Below are 23,417 nucleotides of genomic sequence, written 5' to 3'. Positions count from 1 at the left end.
TGGGGTCAATATGGATCCACCTCACGTATGTGTGTGGTGGGGGTCAATATGAATCCACCTCACGTATGTGTGTGGTGGGGGTCAATAAGGATCCACCTCACGTATGTGTGTGGTGGGGGTCAATGAGGATCCACCTCACGTATGTGTGTGGTGGGGTCAATAAGGATCCACCTCACGTATGTGTGTGGTGGGGTTCAATAAGGATCCATCTCACGTATGTGTGGTGGGGTTCAATGAGGATCCACCTCACGTATGTGTGTGGTGAGGGGTCAATAAAGATCCACCTCACGAATGTGTGTGGTGGGGGTCAGTGAGGATCCACCTCACGTATGTGTGTGGTGAGGGGACAGCTTTGACCTGAAACTGGCTGTCACCCTGAGCTGTAAAGAGTTAAGTAAGAAATGAGAGACGAAGCTACCTTACACGTGGGGCTGCTTGGTACGTAGTCCTTGTATCTTTCAGAGACAAAAATCTACTCAAGATTGTATAGTTATACGTTTTAGCAAAAATCTGAGCCCCTACCCCCCCCCCCCCCACACCTCCACTATTTTAGCATCAATCCCCCCCCCCCATACCACTATAGTTAGACTTTTTAGCCACAATCTCACCCCCCACCCCCCATACCCCTATAGTTACACTTTTTAGCCCTGTCATCACCAAACATATTCTAGATCTATCCCCACTCGATGGGTCAAAAACCGAAAGACACCTGATAGCGGCCATGGTGCTCCAGTTTTTTGTTGGATAAGTTCCGGTTGACTGAACATCGATATTGTCAGTGATAAGTTGTGTCAATTATTTTTTTTTAATCTGACAAGGTGTGTGTGTGTAAGGTGTGTGTGTAAGGTGTGTGGCATGAGAGTGTGTGTGTGTGTGTGTGTGTGTAAGGTGTGCATGTGATGTGTGTTAATGTGTGTGGCATGAGAGTGTGTGTGAGTGTATTTGTGTTGTGTGTATGTGTGTGTGTGTGTGTGCGTGTGATGTGTGTTAATGTGTGTGGCATAATAGCGTGTGTGAGTGTATTTGTGTGTGTGACTGTGTGTGTGTGTGGCATGAGTGTGTATGGCTGTGTGTGTGTGTATAGCGAGTGGAGAATGCAGGTAGTACTCGAGCTAGATCAGTTTGCCATAGATGTATGTAGGACATGTGTGGATATATGTGGATATATGTGGATATATGTGGGTATATGTGGATATACGTAGATATACGTGGATATATGTGGATATATGTGGGTATATGTGGGTATATATGGATATATGTGGATATATATGGATATGTGTGGATATATCTGGATATATGTGAATACATGTGGGTATATGTGGATATATGTGGATATATGTGGATTTATGTGGATATGTGTGGATATATCTGGATATATGTGAATATATGTGGGTATATGTGGATATATGTGGATATATGTGGATATGTGGAAATTAGGTGCTGCTGCATACACATACACACATATATATGTATACAATGTATTCAGTCATATGTAAATGTGACAATCAGTTTTGAACACATAACTCTTTAAAAAGATTGTATTGGCTGAGAAAGTATAGGCCTACATGGTTCACCCCCACCCCGTATCTCTAGGTGTTCAACTGTGACGAGCGTCACGCTTCATTTGATCCACTAAGCCTAACGGTATCGACTCAGTTCGTGGCTTTAGGTTTCAATCACCCACATGCCACATGTGGAACATGATATGTCTTAAGCCAGGGTGGCCAGATAAACTTTGACGTTTTCACACACTTGGTATACCTTCATAGGATCTGACATTAGTCATGTTAAATACTGAATTAATTACATAAATTACATAAACAAGATACCATCATATATATATATATATATATATATTATATATATATATATATATATATATATATAGATAATATATATATATATATATATATATATATATATATATATATATATATATATACATATATATATATATATATATATATATATATATATATATATATATATATATATATATATATATATATATATATATATATATCCGGAGGACGAAAGGCATTGGCAGGGAGATGTGGTGAGCGTGGAAAAGGAGATTATTTTAAGTATGACTTAGCAATAAAGGATGGGGGGTAGGCGGTGGCTTCCAATCAATATTCTCAAAGTACAATTCCATCAGTTGCGGTGGGTTAGATAACAGGATTGGTCTCTGGACATTATCTGCCTGGAGTAGCAGAGACCAAAGTGGTTGTCCATCAATGACGCCACACTCCTGGGGGGAAAAAAGGGGGGGGGTGGTGACGATTATTGCTGACGAGGAGGGGTGGCTTAAAAACGATTTTTTGTTTAATTTTTTTTTAATGTCCTAACTAACTATTTCCACAACAGATAATTTACGTAGATACTATAATCTCCCCCCTCCCCCTCCCCTCCCCAATTATACACAGACACACAGACACACATACACCATCACCTCCTATTATTAACTGCTGTTCATTAAATTTATAATCTCAAAAGCTATAGTGAATATGCCATACTCTTCTTCCAATCATTTCACGTTTTAATTTTTTTCAATTACCTGTACGGGGCTGTTACGTTGATGACCATCACGTGACAGACCACGCCTATAATAGTCTAGGGATCCCTGCCTCACCCCCACCCTGCCCCATCATTGCCCCACCCTGCTCCATCAAGCCAACAGGTCTTGAGATGTCTGCTTGAGATAACGAGCAGTTCATCCACCGTGTCAAATCTCCCCACTGTTAAGGGCAGGTTATGGGGAGGGGAGGGGGGGGGGGTGATGGAGGGTCAAAGTGCATGGGCGACACCGTTAAAATGTTGCGCTTTCGGATGGTACACGTTTTTACACCACCACTCACGCAATCCCCATACCCACCCCACACACAAATCTCTATACCCACCCCACACAATCTCTATACCCACCCCACACAATTTCTATACCCACCCCACACAATCCCCATACCCACCCCACACACACAATCTCTATACCCACCCCACACTATCCCCATACCCACCCCACACACACAATCTCTATACCCACCCCACACAATCCCCATACCCACCCCACACACACAATCTCTATACCCACCCCACACAATCCCCATACCCACCCCACACACACAATCTCTATACCCACCCCACACAATCCCCATACACACCCCACACACAATCTCTATACTCACCCACACAATCTCTATACCCACCTCACACACAATCTCTATACTCACCCACACAATCTCTATACCCACCCCACACAATCTCTATACCCACCCCACACAATCTCTATACCCACCCCACACACAATCTCTATACCCACACCACACAATCTCTATACCCACCCCACACAATCGCTATACCCACCCCACACAATCTCTATATCCACCCCACACACAATCTCTATACCCACACCACACAATCTCTATACCCACCCCACACAATCGCTATACCCACCCCACACAATCTCTATATCCACCCCACACAATCTCTATACCCACCCCACACACAATCTCTATACCCACCCCACACAATCTCTATACCCACCCCACACAATCTCTATACCCACCCCATACAATCTCAATGCCCACCTAAAAAATCAGACTTGTCGTAAGTGATGCATATTTTCCAACTCCTGCCAGGTACTTATTAGAGCTGAGTAGGCTCAGATCTAGCAAATCCTGTTTCCTTTTATGTTTGTTTACACAGTTATGATTGTTGCAGCCGTCAGCTTATTGAACATAGTTACACGTCTTGGGCGGGTGTGCTTATCAAGATGGCGCTGATACCATCCAGGAGATACAAGCTTGTTGTTATCTGAGCAGAATTTTTGAACTTGAAATCGCTTGGTCAGGTGCTTGATGTTGAAACAATAGGCTATTGTTGGGACTCGAAGCAAGTGGTGGGGTGGCGTTTGAAGCAGGGGTGGGGTGGTGAGGTGGGGGTGGGGTGGTGAGGTAGGGGTGGGGCGGTGAGGTAGGGGTGGGATGGTGAGGTAGGGGTGGGGTGTTGAGGTAGGGGTGGGGTGTTAGGGTAGGGGTGGGGTGTTAAGGTAGGGGTGGGGCGGTGAGGTAGGGGTGGGAAGGTGAGGTAGGGGTGGGATGGTGAGGTATGGGGTGGGATGGTGAGGTAGGGGTGGGGGTGGTGAGGTAGGGGTGGTGAGGTAGGGGTGGGGCGGTGAGGTAGGGGTGGGATAGTGAGGTAGGGGTGGGGTGTTGAGGTAGGGGTGGGGTGTTGAGGTAGGGGTGGGGCGGTGAGGTAGGGGTGGGGCGGTGAGGTAGGGGTGGGATAGTGAGGTAGGGGTGGGGTGTTGAGGTAGGGGTGGGGTGTTGAGGTAGGGGTGGGGTGTTAAGGTAGGGGTGGGGCGGTGAGGTAGGGGTGGGAAGGTGAGGTATGGGTGGGGTGTTGAGGTAGGGACGGGGTGTTAAGGTAGGGGTGGGGCGGTGAGGAAGGGGTGGGATGGTGAGGTAGGGGTGGGATGGTGAGGTAGGGGTGGGGCGGTGAGGTAGGGGTGGGGCGGTGAGGTAGGGGTGGGGCGGTGAGGTAGGGGTGGGGCGGTGAGGTAGGGGTGGGGCGGTGAGGTAGGGGCGGGTCGGTGAGGTAGAGGGTGGGGTGTTGAGGTCGAGGGTAAGGCATTGAGGAAGATGTGGGGCGGTGAGGTATTGATGGGATGGTGAGGTAGGATGGTGCAAAGAGGTAGGGGTAGGATGGTGAGGTAGGGGTGGGACGATAAGTTAGGGGTGGGGTTGTGAGGTAAGGGTGAGATGGTGAGGTAGGAGTGGGATGGGGATGTAGTGGCGTGGAGTGAGGTAGGAATGGGTCTGTGAGGTAGGGGCGGGGCGGCATATGAACCCCTAAAATGAACCCCACCACCCGAACTACGCCGCTGTGAGAGACCATCAAAGTATTTTAGCTGATCGAGCTATAAATAGATACCGCTTGCAATAACTTGACACAACGAGATTAGCCACTTTTGTGAGGGGTAATCATCTTGATTAAACAGTGATAAACTTCCCTCAAACTAATCAAGGTAAGATATGACCAAAAAAATATACGACCAAAGTTTGTTGATTAATACATTCATGAACATTCGAAATGGTTCAAAGGTCAGGAGTCGTATGCTAATACTAACACTACCTAATTACCTATTTATATAATCACAATAAAAAAATACGTCTATTAATAAAATACACTTTAAAAAATCGCGTTGAAAGTTTCTGGGGGTGATTATAGGCTTATGGCAGATTTAGAGAAATCGTTGATAAGGTTAGGGTGGGGTTCGGGGTTCAGAGATTTGTTTCAGTCACTACCCCCCCCCCCTCCCCCCCCCCCCCCCCCCATTACTCTCACTCAACGAAATTAGATAAAAATTAATTTATACAGAAAATATAATTATACTTGAACCAGTGTCAGCTCCCCTTCTCAGAAATTCAATTCCGCCCCCAGCCCATTCAAAATTTCAAGTGCCCCCCCCCCCTTTCCCCAGAGAAGGGGTCTGAAAGAAACACTGATAACCAGCGTTCCTTCAGACTTCGCGTTTTTCTTTTCGCCAGTGCAGCGAAGTTTCGTTGATTAGATAACGTGTACAAACTTCTACCCTAATTTGATCTCACACTTTTTGAACCCACCGCACACGACCTTGACATTGACCCGTATCATAGGACGCCAAAGTTCTGTGTTGGTTAGTGACTGGATAGGCGCGGTCGGTCTAAGTCTTGACATTTAAATGAAATGTTCAGTAAATGAACCTCAAAAGTCGGTAAATAAATTCGTAACATATCTACTAAGTAGATTTAAAGTAGCTATAATTAAGGTATAAATTAATTCATTTGTAGTCGATGTGTGTTTAAAAACTGCTCACAGGATTTCACGACCGTTGGGGGTCGGGTGGGGGGGGGGGGGGGGGGGGGGCGGCGACTCCTACTACCCATCACTGAACTTTTTTTTAAAATTTGAATTCAATTTTGTTATAGAAATCGATTTTTTAACATTTTATAGTAAGTAGGGATTACTAGAATCTATTTTTAATGTAGGATATGTCCCTTATTCAAGGGATCCAAAATTTTACAATTAGTAACTTTTTCATTAGGTATACGCTTATTAAATTTTTTTTTTTAAATAGTTCAAGCTAATTCATATTGAGAGATACTTAGGCGTAATGTTTATTATTTTTGACGTTTAGTCAGAAAAAATAAATAAATACAAACACAGTTCTATAAGCAACGTGTATCATATTATTTATCTAATTCATAAAAAATACTATTACATTTAAATGAGTCTTTTGTGTATTTTCTTTTTTTTTGCTTTTATTCCCTCATTCAAATCAAATGTAAGTTCTCTCCCTTTTTCAAAACTAACATTTTGTTTTACACACGGGAGATAACTCACTGTCTTCTGGTACTATGCCATCTGGGGTAGGACACATGTACCAAATTACTTTCATTATAAATATATTATGCTATCGGCTATATTACTATTTTTTAAAGCGTTATGGGGAAGTAGCCCTTTTTAAAAATTATCCCATGTTTTTACAGAGTTACTTCCTCTACCTAAAAAATTTAATCTGAAAGTAATAGGGAATGAAAAGCTTTTTAGAGAAATAAATTATGCAGCTACGAATAAAAAATAAATTAGAAATTAATTTCCAAAAGTTCAATTTTTTATTCTCATATAAATTACAACTTGGCAGTGAAGGATGGTGACTGGTGAATTAAACATAGCTTTACAGCTGATGAATTAAACATAGCTTTACAGCTTAAGAATTAAATATAACTTTACATCTGGTGAATTAAACATAGCTTTACAGCTAGTGAATAAAACATAGCTTTACAGCTTAAGAATTAAATATAACTTTACATCTGGTGAATTAAACATAGCTTTACAGCTAGTGAATAAAACATAGCTTTACAGCTGATGGATTAAACATAGCTTTACAGCTGATGGATTGTAAAAAAAAAATTCCAATTTTAAAATTAATAATACAGCCACTGTGGTGATTATGTGTTTGTGTACATGGTGGTGTGTGTGTACGGTGTGTGTGTACGGTGTGTGTATGTGGTGATGTGTGTATGGTGTGTGTATGTGGTGATGTGTGTGTGTGTAGTGTGTGTATATATCGATGTGTGAATGGTGTGTGTTGATGTGTGTGTGGTAATGTGTGTGTGTTGATGTGTATGTGGTGATGTGTGTATGGTGTGTGTGTGTGGTAATGTGTGTGTGTTGATGTGTATGTGGTGATGTGTGTATGATGTGTGTGTGTGTTGATGTGTGTGTGGTGATGTGTGTGTGATGTGTATGTGGTGATGTGTGTATGGTGTGTGTGTGGTGATGTGTGTGTGATGTGTATGTGGTGATGTGTGTATGGTGTGTGTGTGTGGTAATGTGTGTGTGTTGATGTGTATGTGGTGATGTGTGTAAGATGTGTGTGTTGATGTGTGTATGGTGTGTGTGTGTATGGTGTGTGTGTATGGTGTGTGTGTGTGGTGATGTGTGTATGGTGTGTGTGGTGATGTGTGTGGTGATGTGTGTGGTGATGTGTGTGGTGATGTGTGTATGGTGTGTGTGTGGTGATGTATGTATGGTGTGTGTAGTGATGTGTGTGGTGATGTGTGTGTGGTGTGTGTGTATATGGTGTGTGTGTGGTGATGTGTGTATGATGTGTGTATGGTGTGTGTGTATGGTGTGTGTGTGGTGATGTGGGTATGGTGTGTGTGGTGATGTGTGTGGTGATGTGTGTATGGTGTGTGTGTGGTGATGTGTGTGTGGTGATGTGTGTATGGTGTGTATGGTGTGTGTGGTGATGTGTGTGGTGATGTGTGTGGTGATGTGTGTGGTGATGTGTGTGGTGATGTGTGTATGGTGTGTGTATAGTGATGTGTGTGTGTTGATGTGTGTGTGGTGATATGTGTATGATGTGTGTGTGTGTGTGGTGATGTGTGTATGATGTGTGTGGTGATGTGTGTGGTGATGTGTGTATGGTGTGTGTATAGTGATGTGTGTGTGGTGATGTGTGTATGGTGTGTGTGGTGATGCGTGTGTGGTGATGTGTGTGTGTTGATGTGTGTATGATGTGTGTGGTGATGTGTGTGGTGATGTGTGTGGTGATGTGTGTGTTGATGTGTGTGTGGTGATGTGTGTATGATGTGTGTGTGGTGATGTGTGTGGTGATGTGTGTGGTGATGTGTGTGGTGATGTGTGTGGTGATGTGTGTGTTGATGTGTGTGTGGTGATGTGTGTATGATGTGTGTGTGGTGATGTGTGTGTGGTGATGTGTGTATGGTGTGTGTGTATGGTGTGTGTGTGGTGATGTGTATATGGTGTGTGTGTGGTGATGTGTGTATGGTGTGTGTGTGTGGTGATGTGTATATGGTGTGTGTATAATGATGTGTACGGTGACGTGTGTTGTGTGTACGGTGAAGTGTGTATACTGAGGTGTGTGCAGGTAGGTGTGTACAGTGAGGTGTGAAGTTTAGGGCACTACCATGGTGTGTAGTGTATGCCTGCATGTGCTGTAACTTTAAATAATACTTGCATTAACTATAGAACATTTGATTCTGTGGCTCACCTTACCTCTCACCCATTCTAAAAATCCAGGCTAGAAACCTTGGCTGACAAGATTATAATGCAGCAAGGTCTGCCATACAAAATGGAAACCCTCGTCTCCTGTAGCTTGTGTTTGCATCTACAGGCTACTGGTCCTCATGGTGATACTACACAACTCTACTAAGTTTGTCTTTTGTTTACGGAGAGTGACATTATCAAAGTGTGTCAACATTAGATCAACATTTTCAAGAAATCTTGACAACAATATGTATAAGACAACTGTATGAATAAGAGAACCATGTGTATAAGACAACACCCAACCTTTCCAGTTAAAATATAGAGTTTGGGGTCTACTAGCCCTAACAGACAATACCCAGCGTATAACTTAAGCCCAATTTTTCAGATTTTCTTGGATTAAACAGTCATCTTATACACCAGAAAATTTAGGTCCATGTGACGTGCCAACAAAATATACATACAAATGTGACATCAGTTTATATGACATTAATTTATATGATAACAATTTATGCAGCATCAATTTATGTAACAGAAATGCCATGTCAGGTGAAATGTTATGTAAAATGTCAGCTGAGAATGAAATGAATGACATGTTAAAAAACAAATTATGATTTTTTTCACATTGGTAAACATCCAATACTTAAAATGTTCATAACTCTTTATGCAGATTTTAAAATTATTCTGAAAATACCACATTTAGCTAGTGTAATTTTGATTTAGTAATTAGATTAAATTTGCTAATTACACATTCCTAAATTTTTTTTTTGTGACACATCTTAGTTTTATTCAATAATCAGAGAAAATAGATCATCACAAATAATAGATTTCTGCATCATCTAAAATCTAAACGTCACAGAATATACATTCCTAAAGAATATAATTCAAATTAGATCTAGCTAATACGTTCAGCAGATAATAAAACAAAAATTTTGATTTAAAACTAGATTCTAAAACAAAAATAAAAGGAGAGTACAAGGGAACTAGTGTTACTAAAAGTTTCATTACTTTTTTATTACAGCCCATGCTTTAATCAACAAGTTGCTAAAAAAACTTTTTAAGTGAAATGTTTCACATAATGCAGGAAGCAGAAACAACCAACTTCAACACGGTGAGATGTGATCCTAATGGAAACTAACACGCTCAGTAATAACTGAATTGCTTCCCTTTATAAAATATAGTTAGCTCCCCTGACGTGGTACTGGTCTGATACAAAATGCTGGTTTTATGTTTCTTGGTTCTATGTAAATACAAGTTTTTTTACAAGTACTTTGTATTATCAGAGTACTTTGTTGGTACTTTCGTTATCAAAGTTCTGTCAGAAGATAGCGGGTACTGTCATTATCGTGGTACTAGCACAACTATCAAAGTACTGCCACGACAGTGTAAGTAAGTACTGTTATGGTCCTGATATAACATTGCTATCAAAGTCCTTAACTAACAGTTCATGTACTATCAAAGTACTGAGACAATGTTGCTGGACTATCAAAGTATTGAGAGAAGATTGTAGTTACTTTCACAGTACATCACTGGACTATCATAGTACTGAGAGGACATCATTGGATTATGAAAGTCCTGACACAACATCAATGGACTATCATAGTACTGAGACAATGTTGCTGGACTATCAAAGTACTGAGAGGACCTTGTAGTTACAATACCAGTACTATCAAAGTACTGAGAGTCAAGGTACTGACAGGACATCACAGGACTATCAAAGTACTGACAGGACATTGCTGGACTATCAAAATACTGAGAGAACATCACTGGACTATCAAAGTACTGAGAGGACATTGCTGGACTATCAAAGTACTGAGAGAACATCACTGGACTATCAAAGTACTGAGAGGACATTGCTGGACTATCAAAGTCCTTACAGGACATCACAGGACTATCAAAGCACTGAGAGGACATTGCTAGTTGTCCTGTCCCGGTTGGGGTCCTGGGTCTGGCAACACTCGAGGTAGACGAGCTCGCAGATGGAGAGCACGGCTATGATGAACATCAAGCAGGAGATGACCAGCTCAAAGATGACCACCCCAAAGGAGAATGTGACCAGGGTCTCGTCACAGTCCACGGAACCCTTGCTGTTCAGGTGGTTTCTTGTGCGGATCACACACACGCTACCTGGAAGTTCAGTGGAATGGTTGAATATTTTAAACTTGTGCCAGACTCATGGTTTTAAATTAATATTTTAAAAAGTTGTATTTAAATTTATTTGTACTATTTTAAAAATGAAATATAATACACTTTAAAAGAAGTATTAAATTTGTTACTGGAAATTTTTTTTTTTAAATTTAAAAAAACATAATGTTGTATTCATTTTTTTAAAAACTGTAATTTTAAATGTGTTGTTTTTTTTTAATTTGTTCCATACAGAAGTGTGTTATTTAAAAGTTGCATTGAAAATATTGATTAATTTTATTTAAAAAAAATATTTTTTTAAAAATATGATTAAAAAGTATTTTTAAAATGCATTAATAGTTGTTTTACTTAAAAGTTATTGTATTAAATGTTGTTGTATTAAATGTTGTATTAAAAGTTGCATCAAAAGTTGCTGTATTGAATATTGCATTAAAAAGTTGTTGTACTTAAAAATTGTTGCATTGAATGTTGCATTAAAAAGTTGTTGTACTAATGTTACATTAAAAAGTTGTTGTACTTAAAAATTGTTGTATTGAATGTTGCATTAAAAAGTTGTTGTACTAATGTTGCATTAAAAAGTTGTTGTACTAAAGTTGCATTAAAAATTTGTTGTATAAAAAAGTTGTATAAAAAAGTTGTTGCATAAAAAAGTTGTTGTATAAAAAAGTTGTATAAAAAAGTTGTTGTATAAAAAAGTTGTTGTATAAAAAAGTTGTTGTACTTAAAAGTTGTTGTATAAAAAAGTTGTATAAAAAAGTTGTTGTATAAAAAGTTGTTGTATAAAAAAGTTGTTGTATAAAAAAGTTGTATAAAAAAGTTATATAAAAAAGTTGTATAAAAAAGTTGTATAAAAAAGTTGTTGTATAAAAAAGTTGTATAAAAAAGTTGTATAAAAAAGTTGTATAAAAAAGTTGTATAAAAAAGCTGTACCTGCCAGTTGAAGGACGAGGTGGATGAAGAAATAAACGAAGGCAGTCAGGTGAACAGACGAGACGCCCTCGTCAGAGTTGTCCTGCTTGTACTTCAAATAAATGAGCAGGATAATTAGTGCTATGACAATCAGAGGTAACGCTCCACTGATCACCAGGTAAATGGGAATAAAATGATCCGCATCACAGCTCTCTATGTAAAGTATGCCTGATCAGAGGAAAATAAATAATTAGCAATTAATTTCATTAAGTTTACATTATGTATATTTTATCCATAACATATTAAGAAGGGTCCATTTTCAGACCTGTTGTTTAATAGAGTAGATGAAGTTGAGTTTCAGAACAATGTTAATATTAAGTTAAAAGCAGAGGCGTAGCGAGCGGGGGGGCGGGGGGGGGGGGGGGGGCGGGGTGCGGACCGCACCGGGTGACACCACTTAGGGGGGTGACACCAAGGCAAAAAATAGTAAAATATATAGAGAAAAATTTGAAGGGGGGTGGGGGGGTGCAAATCGAAAGTTCGAGGGGGGGGGGTGCAAATCGAAAATTGAAAGTTTGTCCCCGGGAAGAGTCGCTACGCCCCTGGGGGGGGGGTGACACCATTAAGAGCCGCACCGGGTGACACCCGACCTCGCTACGCCACTGGTTAAAAGTAAAAGTGTGACAACAATGTTTTATTATGATTGATAAATGATGAAATGATTGTAGAAGATATAGCTAACAATAAAGGGCACCCAGACCATCTATACTATAGTACAGAAAGATTACATACATCATTAACAAATAATTATAATTGAGTGAATATATTAAATCAATCACTAGTTGAACTGTGTAGGTTACTTTCTATCAAGAAACAGATTTAATTGTGTGAGTCTCCCAGTTAAATAACAGCAGCTAATAACACATGTCTGATGATCATGATAACATAATGCATCTGCACACCATCCAGTGGCATGTGCATGCTCATGCATAATTTTTACTCACCAAAAACAACTTTAGACAACAGGTAGGCGGCAACGATCAACAAAACAGCTGAGGCGACACTCAAAAAACCTGAAAGTAGAAACCAAATGTTTCATCTATAAGTTTATCATTAGGGTTGCCAGGTGTCCAGTATTTGAGCAGACTGTCCAGGATAAAATAAATATAAATACTGGATAAGTATATGAATAATACTCTGTTACCCCCCTTCTTCTGCTTTGCGGCACACCTGAGAAGGGAAGGATGGAAAGGTGTCCAGTATTTTCGGAAAAGGTATCTGGCAACCCTATTTATCATTTGTATAAATACTTAAAATTTTTTTTTAGATCGTTTGAATTTAAAATCATGACTTGGTATTTATATAGAAAAAAAATAGTTTTTTCTTTACATGCAGAGTATGTTTATGTTGTGACAGACATGTCGGATGCAAGGTTAGACGAAGTGAGGACATAATGGAGATAAAAAGGTTCCCAACATTGAAAAAATTATCGTTTGGGTAGTCTCCACTGCCTTAAGCGACGCAGGCTAGTTTTGGTGCTTGAGGATCTCCTACCCCCCCCCCCCCCCCCCTTTCCTCACTGCACATAAACATAACCAATCTACGCCTACACAAACCCCAATCACTTCACAATAAAGCCCAACCACTTTACCAAAAACCTCAGCCACTGTACCAAAAACCCCAACCACCGTGCCAAAAACCCCAACCCTGTACCATAAACCCCAAACAATATACCAAAAACTCCAATCTCTGTACCCAAAACCCCAATCATTATACCAAAAAACCCAACCATTTCACAATAAACCCCAACCACTAAGACCAAAAACCCCAACCACTGTACCAAAAAAACCCAACCACTTCTAAATAAACCACCTCAACCACCGTACAATAAACCCCAACCACTTAACCACACCCCAACCCCCAGTCTACCTGCTGACGTCACTGTCACACTTACATAACCCCTTTGGAGACTTGAGTTTTTTGAACCAAGCTTTTCCTCGCTCGCGATTGGTGGTGGTGGTGGGCGGGGTGACGTCATCGACCCTCTCCCAGTCTGCCTCGGGTGACGCTGTGGTCATCGCCGTCATTTCCGTTGCGTCATCACCGCTGTAAAAAGAGGGGGAGGGGAGGAAGGGAAGGGAAGGAAAAAACAACTTTAATAATAGTGATAATTCAACAGTTCAATTGGCAGAAATATAACAAAGGTCTTTAGTTTTTAGAATTGGCAGAAATATAACAAAGATTTTTTGGTTTTTAGAATTGGCAGAAATATAGCAAAGATCTTTAGATTTTTGAAATCGGCAGAAATATAAACAAAGATCTTTACTTTTTAGAATTGGGAGAAATATAACAAAGATCTTTACTTTTTAGAATTGGCAGAAAGAATATAACAAAGATCTTTAGTTTTTAGAATTGGCAGAAATATCAGAAATCAGAAATATCCTTTGTGATTTGAATATAAAGTAATATAACAAATCATTTGCGATCTGAATAAACAGCAGTATATAAGGGAAATATTATTTTAATTCATGTTATTATAAGTAAGTGAGATGAAATCAATTTGGCGAAGACAGTACTCTTAATCTTTGACCTGATTACTTTGTCCTTTCGTCTTCAGACAAAGAAGGCCAGGGTCGTTGTAGAAAAAACCATCCACACGCGGGAAAAAAATCGATTTCATTTTGGGAAATTCCAGAAACATATTTAAAAATGGAATTTCCACCCGCGTTCGTATTATTTGCTTTCAAATTGTGAGTCGGCCCTAGATCTACATCTTTCTTGCTGTCTTTTTAAAATAGTTTTTTTTAAAAATTTAATTTATTAAGAAATAAAACGGCCTAAGTAGGGTTTAGATGTGAGGAGGTATGACCCATTCACAGTGACGTACAAATGAAGGGGGAGGGGGGGGGGGAGGACGAGAACGTTGTGGCGGTTGGCATGTGTACTTTCCCATAACAAAATGTGTTTGATTAGATATAATTCAACTGGTCTAAACGTTAAGGGGTCGTCCATAAATGACGTCACACTCGTAGAGGGGGGGGGAGGGGGTCCTTAATTTTGTGACGATGTGTGATGAGGGGGGGGGGGGGTCAGATGGTGCGACGTCACACTTTTGCATTTTAAAAAAGCAATGTTAGAAAACTAATTTTAGACTATATTTCGTGTTAAGAAAACTGTTCTAATAAATTGTAATAGAAATTGATTTAAAATACTCTATTTTGACAGAGTTCAGACAAGATTTTGGAAAATATTGATGTTTAAAAAAAATTCAACTGCAATTTTGAGGGGGGTTGTAGGCTGAGGTGTGATGTCATTTTAGGGGGGGGGGGTCTGGCTTTTTGTGACGATGTGTGACGGAGGTGAGGGGGGGGGTAAAAAGCGTGAAAAAAAAGCGTGACGTCATTTATAGATGAGCCCTAAACAGCAGCAGAGGTAAATAAAGGTTTTACTAAGAGACCATGTGACGGAAGGTTTAACCCAGGCGACTATGTAACCGAAACATCTACTGATTCTGATGATAAATGATTGATTAGTACAAGACTGAGGAGTCAATTCAGCTCTAATCGGTACCTGGCTTTATGTAACACACAAAAGCTTAATTGTGTGTGTGGGAAGAGGGGTTATCCATATGTATGTGTTGTACGTGGCATTCCTTCGTGGCTCTCTCGGGTTTTACATACATTAGACATTAATGGACATTTGAAAACGACATACGAAGTGGACATTTGAGTGGACAATCTCGGGTGCTACTGGACAATTTAGAGGTCAAAGTTTACCACCAGTGACAGCTGATCCTACGTGCTTTAATGGCTTTAAACCTGGAGTCATTTATCTAACTACATGGAGTCACTGCCCACCTGGAGTCACTGCCCACCTGGAGTCACCGACCAACTGGAGTCCCACACTTGTGGCTACCAGCTGGTCAGATGACCAACGACCTTTATCACCTGTATCTAACAGGTTCACCTAACAAGTTAAACCAGTCCACATCATGTTGTTCTTACTCCAGTCCAAGTCACGAATCTTTGTCTTTAAGCCCACCACACAACATCAACATTCTGTCTATAACCTCAGAACACACTATCAACATTCTGTCTATAACCTCACAACACAACATCAACATTCTGTCTATAACCTCACATAAAAACATTTTGTCTACAACCTTACAACACAACATCAACATTCTGTCTATAACAACACAACATCAACATTCTGTCTATAACCTCATAACACAACATCAACATTTTGTCGTAACCTCGATTTAACATCATTTATTGGTTTTCAACCGGATAATTTAAATAAATTCAACTGCTGACTACTTCATTTCAATTGTCATCAATATCGAAATACGTCAACTCTGCTGCCTCTGCTCTACCATGACAGCAGATTGAGGAAAGGAAAATGGATGGTGATTTTTTACCTACGTTAATGAATTTTTTAAATATTCAGTAGCATCGCTCGTTATTTCTAAATACGTACGACAATCAATATTTGGCAACAAATAACCAATCAATATTAACAAGCCACATCTGATGATCAATATGAACAAGCCAACCCGGAAGATCAATATTAATAAACAATAATCAATCAACCTTAGCAAATAACAACGATAACAGGATAGCCCAAATCGATAAGACAATAAAGCGGGAGTGATCTCCCTAAAGTTTCTCGAATATACTTATTTAACACTACGTGGGATTGGAACGCGGGACATAGACATGATTTTTAATCAATGTTTACATACTTAAACTTTTTAAACTAGAATGTATAAAAAAGGATTGCGCACCAAGTGAACGGCAAACAATATGTGCGGAATATTAGTACTTTATAAATTTATATGCGTTTTGTTGTTGAGAAATCGGAAATGGCGTCACCGGAAATTACTCAAAATTTGATGGAAGACAGATAATTAGATCTTTTACTTATATGTGAAATTTCATCTATCTATCTATCAGAAACAGCACTCAAGTTATAGGCTTTTAAAAAATTGAAAGTAGAATAAGATCCACTTTCCTACTCAGGGAGGCGTAAAACGTCGAGATTTGTGAAAATCTCGAAAACCTCGATTTCGATTTTTTGCACGATTGCAATACTTCCTCTATACTTCGTATACGAGAGAGTAAAAATGTTTGATATATTTGTGAAAGGATCTCTGTCTTTATAGAGACAACTTTGGCATAACTGGTGTCAGTGTCATTTTTAGTGCCAAATTGCTGTCTGTTGCCTAGTATCTTAGCATAGACTGGTCCCCTATTTCGCAGGTGAACGGAAAAAAAAGTCACAGGAAAAAAACACAGAAAAAAAGTCACAGTTTTTTGCTAGGAAAAAAAGTCACAGAAAAAAGTCACAGTAGAAGAATTTTATCGGAAAAAAGTCACAGAAATAAAGTCACAGAAAAAAAGTCACAAAAATCTTTTTAGAAATATTTTTATTAATTTGTTAAGAATTGTAAAATTTTGTATGTTTGTTGTTGTGGGTTGTATTTTTTGATAGCATAAATTATTTATAGACGTTTAAAGCATTATGATTTATAACAATTGTAAGTAAAAATACTCTAAGATAATTAACACAACAACTTTTGTTACGTATTTAGTTAAATACGCGGTAGAAAAGTTAATTATAAAAGAAATTTAGGCAAATTTTGCCGAAGGCTATTCTCTGGTCGGCCTCTCCTCAGTAGCCATTGTCCGAACATATTTTGTATTGTTGACGTTATGCGTCAATGACAGCCTTTGAACCTTGTCGGCTTTCTGTTTTGATCATAAGTTTTGTTATGTAATGAGCGTGATAAATCTGGGCAGTAAAGGTGGTTGAGGGCAGCAAGTCAGATGAACTTACCATTTCACGGTAATTTATTATTTAAATTTGGTATTTTAAAAAAAAAACACGATGAAAAACGTGGATTTTAGAGCATTCTATTAAATGCTACTAATATTAAGTTTAAAATAATTACAAACTACATACTTCATAATAAATATTTTTAGATGAATTATAACAATTACTATGCGTATACAGCCTAGACACATTACATTACATTTAATTAATCCTAAGTTAATTTGCACTCTCTAAATATTTAATACATAAAAGTATTAACAAATATCATGCAAATATATATTTGTGACTTTTTTTCCTGTGACTTTTTTTCCTGTGACTTTTTTTCCTACAATCATTTCGCAGACATGTATACCTAGGTCACTGTTTATGACTTTGACTAAAGTAAAGCATGACAATCACCCTGAACGTTGATTGATGATTAAATCTTTAAAGGAAAGTTTTGATAAAGTCTAACATTACTATACCCTACCTAATATTCTAACTATGCAACACGTACGCATGCGCGCGCATATACATACGTCGCCTGATGCCCATATTTAAAAACTCCACAAATAAAAGGGAAATTACTCCATAAAGGGAGTTAATACTCTTGTATACGAAGCTATTGCGTCACTTAAATGTCAGGAAATAAAATAGGAGCGCTGGCAAGGGCCATAAACCTGTCTGTTGTAGTGGGGCCCTAAAGATGTTGAGACAGGGGATAATTTAGGACACGGTGACCCGGTCGTCTGGTCCTGGTCGTTCGTTCAGTGGGGACGGTGGGGACAGGTGGGGGGACGGGGGGGGGGCGGTGGGGGATAGAACGGAGGGGACAGGACGGTGGGGGTGGGACGGTGGGTACAGGACGTGAGGGGACAGGTGGGGGGGACGGTGGGCGGGGGGGGGGTAGGACGGTGGGGGCAAGGTGGTGGACGGTGGGGGGACAGGACGGTGGGGGTAGGACGGTGGGGGCAGGTGTGGGGACAGGGCGGTGGGGGTGGGACGGTAGGGAAACGTGGGTGCTTTAGAACGATGATCATAGCCTCTATTGTTTCTTTCAGACCTTTTTCTCCGGGGGGCCGGGCGAAACTTGAAATATTTTTGCCCCCCCCCCCCCCCCAGGAAATGCATGAAAGAAACTATGGTAGCTTCAGTCGTTACAAGACCCAACAGCCTGACTAACGTGACCTTACCTATAGTACTGTCGTACTGCAGTGGGGGTCATACATAGACCTGCTTCAGACAGCAGCATGATTTTATATGGGGTCAGTAACTCGAGGGCACATATGGTTGCAGTACGGAATACAGATATCCAATATATTCCTTCAGTCTAGCAAAACTGGAGGACACCTGTGTTATATATTTCATGATCTTAGTCTCGGTGGAATCCCACATTTTGAATCATCGGCATTTTATATTTTTTGTTTGCAATATCATTTTTCTCAGTATAACACCTGCACCCCCCCCCCCTCACACACCTTTCTGTGCAAGAATGCCGCTCTGTTTATCAAATCCATGTTAGTAGGGGGCCTTAACGGCCCATGACGTGTGAGTGTTAACACGTCCATGTGTGTGTGAGTGTGTTGACACGTCCATGTGTGAGTGTGTGAGTGTGTTGACACGTCCATGTGTGAGTGTGTTGACACGTTCATGTGTGAGTGTGTTGACACGTCCAATGTGTGAGTGTGTTGACACGTCCATGTGTAAGTGTGTTGACACGTTCATGTGTGAGTGTGTTGACACGTCCATGTGTGAGTGTGTTGACACGTCCATGTGTGAGTGTGTTGACACGTTCATGTGTGAGTGTGTTGACACGTCCATGTGTAAGTGGTGTGTGTGAGTGTGAGTGTGTTGATACGTCAATGTGTGAGTGTGTAAGTGTGTTGACACGTCCATGTGTGAGTGTGTTGACACGTCCATGTGTGAGTGTGTGAGTGTGTTGACACGTCCATGTGTAAGTGTGTGTGTGAGTGTGAGTGTGTTGATACGTCAATGTGTGAGTGTGTGAGTGTGTTGACACGTCCATGTGTGTGAGTGTGTTGACACGTCCATGTGTGAGTGTGTTGACACGTCCATGTGTGTGAGTGTGTTGACACGTCCATGTGTGAGTGTGTTGACACGTCCATGTGTGAGTGTGTTGACACGTCCATGTGTGAGTGTGTTGACACGTCAATGTGTGAGTGTGTTGATACGTCAATGTGTGAGTGTGAGTGTGTTGACACGTCCCATGTGTGTGAGTGTGTTGACACATCCATGTGTGAGTGTGTGCGTGTGTTGACACATCCATGTGTGTGTGTGTGAGTGTGTTGACACGTCCATGTGTGAGTGTGTTGACACGTCCATGTGTGAGTGTGTTGACACGTCCATGGTGTGAGTGTGTTGACACGTCCATGTGTGAGTGTGTTGACACGTCCATGTGTGAGTGTGTGACACGTCCATGTGTGAGTGTGTTCACACGTCCATGTGTGAGTGTGTTGACACGTCCATGTGTGAGTGTGTTGGACACGTCCATGTGTAAGTGTGTGTGTGAGTGTGTTGACACGTCCATGTGTGAGTGTGTTGACACGTTCATGTGTGAGTGTGTTGACACGTCCATGTGTAAGTGTGTGTGTGAGTGTGAGTGTGTTGATACGTCAATGTGTGAGTGTGTAAGTGTGTTGACACGTCCATGTGTGAGTGTGTTGACACGTCCATGTGTGAGTGTGTGAGTGTGTTGACACGTCCATGTGTAAGTGTGTGTGTGAGTGTGAGTGTGTTGATACGTCAATGTGTGAGTGTGTGAGTGTGTTGACACGTCCATGTGTGTGAGTGTGTTGACACGTCCATGTGTGAGTGTGTTGACACGTCCATGTGTGAGTGTGTTGACACGTCCATGTGTGAGTGTGTTGACACGTCAATGTGTGAGTGTGTTGATACGTCAATGTGTGAGTGTGAGTGTGTTGACACGTCCATGTGTGTGAGTGTGTTGACACATCCATGTGTGAGTGTGTGCGTGTGTTGACACATCCATGTGTGTGTGTGTGAGTGTGTTGACACGTCCATGTGTGAGTGTGTTGACACGTCCATGTGTGAGTGTGTTCACACGTCCATGTGTGAGTGTGTTGACACGTCCATGTGTGAGTGTGTTGACACGTCCATGTGTAAGTGTGTGTGTGAGTGTGTTGACACGTCCATGTGTGAGTGTGTTCACACGTCCATGTGTGAGTGTGTGTGTGAGTGTGAGTGTGTTGATACGTCAATGTGTGAGTGTGTGTGTGAGTGTGAGTGTGTTGATACGTCAATGTGTGAGTGTGTTGACACGTCCATGTGTGAGTGAATGTGTGAGTGTGAGTGTGTTGACACGTCCATGTGTGAGTGTGTGTGTGAGTGTGAGTGTGTTGATACGTCAATGTGTGAGTGTGTGTGTGTGTGAGTGTGTTGATACGTCAATGTGTGAGTGTGTTAACACGTCCATGTGTGAGTGTGTTGACACGTCCATGTGTGAGTGTGTGAGTGTGTTGACACGTACATGTGTGACTGTGTTGACACGTCCATGTGTGAGTGTGTGAGTGTGAGTGTGTTGACTGTTGACACGTCCATGTGTGTGTGTGTTGACACGTCCATGTGTGAGTGTGTGAGTGTGTTGGCACGTCCATGTGTGAGTGTGTTGACACGTCCATGTGTAAGTGTGTTGACACGTCCATGTGTGAGTGTGTTGACACGTCCATGTGTGAGTGTGTTGACACGTCCATGTGTGAGTGTGTTGACACGTCCCATGCGTGTGTGAGTGTGTTGACACGTCCATGTGTGAGTGTGTTGACACGTCCATGTGTGAGTGTGTTGACCACGTCCATGTGTGAGTGTGTGAGTGTGTTGACACGTCCATGTGTGAGTGTGTTGACACGTCCATGTGTGAGTGTGTTGACACGTCCATGTGTGAGTGTGTTGGCATGTCCATGTGTGAGTGTGTTGACACGTCCATGTGTGAGTGTGTTGACACGTCCATGTGTGCGTGAGTGTGTGTTTTGACACGTCTATGTGTGAGTGAGTGAGTGTGTTGACACGTCCCATGTGTGAGTGTGTTGACACGTCCATGTGTGAGTGTGTTGACACGTCCATGTGTGAGTGTGTTGACACGTCCATGTGTGAGTGTGTTGACACGTCCATGTGTGAGTGTGTTGACACGTCAATGTGTGAGTGTGTCGACACGTCCATGTGTGAGTGTGTTGACACGTTCATGTGTGTGTGTGTTGACACGTCCATGTGTGAGTGTGTATGTGTTGACACGTCCATGTGTGAGTGTGTGAGTGTATGACACGTCCATGAGCTACTTCTTCCCGTGTCTCAGGTAACATGACTCCCCTCGGCCGTACGTGCCGTGTCCACTTGACCCACACTTACGGAGGTCACGGCCTTGACCTCGCTAGGGACTGGAGCTCACGTTTACACCGCTTCACCAAATACCGGACAGTTGACAGACCTATGTCATGACAATTTTATCCTTTCTTCTTCTTCGTTCTGTAATATTTAGAGGCGGATTCACACCAGTGTTTCTTTCAGACTATTTTCTCCGGGGGAGGAGGAGGGGCGGACTAAATTTTCCGGGGGGAAGGGGGCGTATACTTGTAAAGGTATATATTTTCTTTATAAATTCTATTTTGTTGGGGGACGGGGGGGGGGGGGGGGTAGACGTTTACGAAGAGATAACTGAAAGAAACTCTCCAACACAATGAAGTATTACTTAACATCGTGTGTGGCCTATGGCCCGTCGACTCGATTGCAATCTGCTTTTCTTTCTGGATCTGCTGCGGAAGACTTTGTCCATTCAAAAACAATCTGTTTTTGTTTAATTTTAGATTTTTCATTCCTAGATGAATTGTTGTCCATAGCTAATGGGCCTACGGTACCAACATTATACTACGATGGGAATAAGTCTATCTCAAACTTTTTACACTTTATATTCACGTGCGGTTTATTACTTTGTTATATTGCGTTATACGGAGTTGGGTGACGGTATAATTAGTATAAAGCAACGTTAAAAAATAGACAAATCTTGTGAGAGCTACTTAGATCTGGTGACAGCGATGAGAAAACTTGGTACAACTATTGTGTGAGAAAACAGCTTCAATTCGGGGATGTTGCTAAACCGATGTCAATGATACCAGATAAAGTAAACACGATCAGACTAAACAAACGACACTGTACATATTCATGTGCAGATATGCCACGCTAATTTTAACACTTTTGGGTAAAAATATTCGTATGCAGATATATCAGGCTTGATGTTAACTCTTTAGGGAAAAAGTTGCCAAAAATAATAACAAGAGGGAGACGCCCGATCAACGAAATGGACGCATTAGGGAAATATTTTAAGGGTGAAAATAAATTTGATGCAGTATATATTTGGTATTGAAAATAAATTTGATGCAGCATATATTTGGTATTGAAAGTAAATTTGGTGTAGTAATTTGATATTAAAGTAGATTTGATGTAGTATATATTTGATAATTCTCAAAAAAGAAAAATATGAAAGAAATAATGATTTTTTAAAGATTATTAGTAATTTATCTTATATCATTTCAGACGGAGGGGGTGGGGGTTGATGTGTTGTAATGACTTGTAAAAATATGCCCCCCCCCCCCAAAAAAAAAAAAGAAATAATAATAATACAAACAGAAAAGTTACCACATAATCATACTGTAATTAATGTGTGGGGGGAAAAAAAACGCCGCAACGATGGAACAAATCACAAAGATTGTAGCCAGTAGCGTACGCAGGGGGGGGGGGAGCAGGGGGAGCGGCCGCTCCCCCTCTGGCCATTTTCAGCAAAGTGGCGCCTTTTTGGAAACTTTTTAAACTCAAAGTTTTAAACAATGATATTTGTTAAAAAAAATTTTGGTCGGCACATCTATGTAAATCACAAGATTTCTTTTCATGCAGCAATTAAGCATTATTATACTAGTCTAGTAGTGTCTACGTTTACAGCACGTATTAACAGCTGCATCAGTTTGCCATTCTAA

The 23,417-nt window shown here is 40.8% G+C and overlaps 1 protein-coding gene across 2 annotated transcripts; it reads right to left on the bottom strand.

Annotated features, from left to right (window-relative positions):
* Positions 1–6,630: 6,630 nt before the first annotated feature.
* On the bottom strand, positions 6,631–13,706 carry LOC131954407 (histidine-rich glycoprotein). Of its 2 annotated transcripts, none has more exons than XM_059318059.1 (4): positions 13,559–13,706; positions 12,609–12,677; positions 11,626–11,832; positions 6,631–10,677 (listed from the first exon to the last, which is right to left on the bottom strand). In XM_059318059.1, the coding sequence occupies exon 4, from the start codon at positions 8,496–8,498 to the stop codon at positions 6,990–6,992; it is 1,509 nt and encodes a 502-aa protein (XP_059174042.1). In that variant the 5' UTR covers positions 8,499–10,677; positions 11,626–11,832; positions 12,609–12,677; positions 13,559–13,706; the 3' UTR covers positions 6,631–6,989. Both variants share the same exon structure in this region, with proteins under 2 accessions (XP_059174042.1, XP_059174043.1).
* Positions 13,707–23,417: the final 9,711 nt, after the last annotated feature.

This window comes from Physella acuta, unplaced genomic scaffold (genome assembly GCF_028476545.2).
Source record: "Physella acuta isolate Inbredline_101_S28 unplaced genomic scaffold, ASM2847654v3 ptg000995l, whole genome shotgun sequence".
In the NCBI taxonomy this organism is placed as follows: domain Eukaryota; kingdom Metazoa; phylum Mollusca; class Gastropoda; family Physidae; genus Physella; species Physella acuta.
Note: the sequence above shows the minus strand (reverse complement) of the source record. Positions and strands in the feature narration are given on the sequence as shown.

What these genes read in the sequence shown, in the direction of transcription:
- LOC131954407 (XM_059318059.1), bottom strand. Translation starts at nt 8,498, where the DNA reads ATGCAGGCATACACTACACACCATGGTAGTGCCCTAAACTTCACACCT.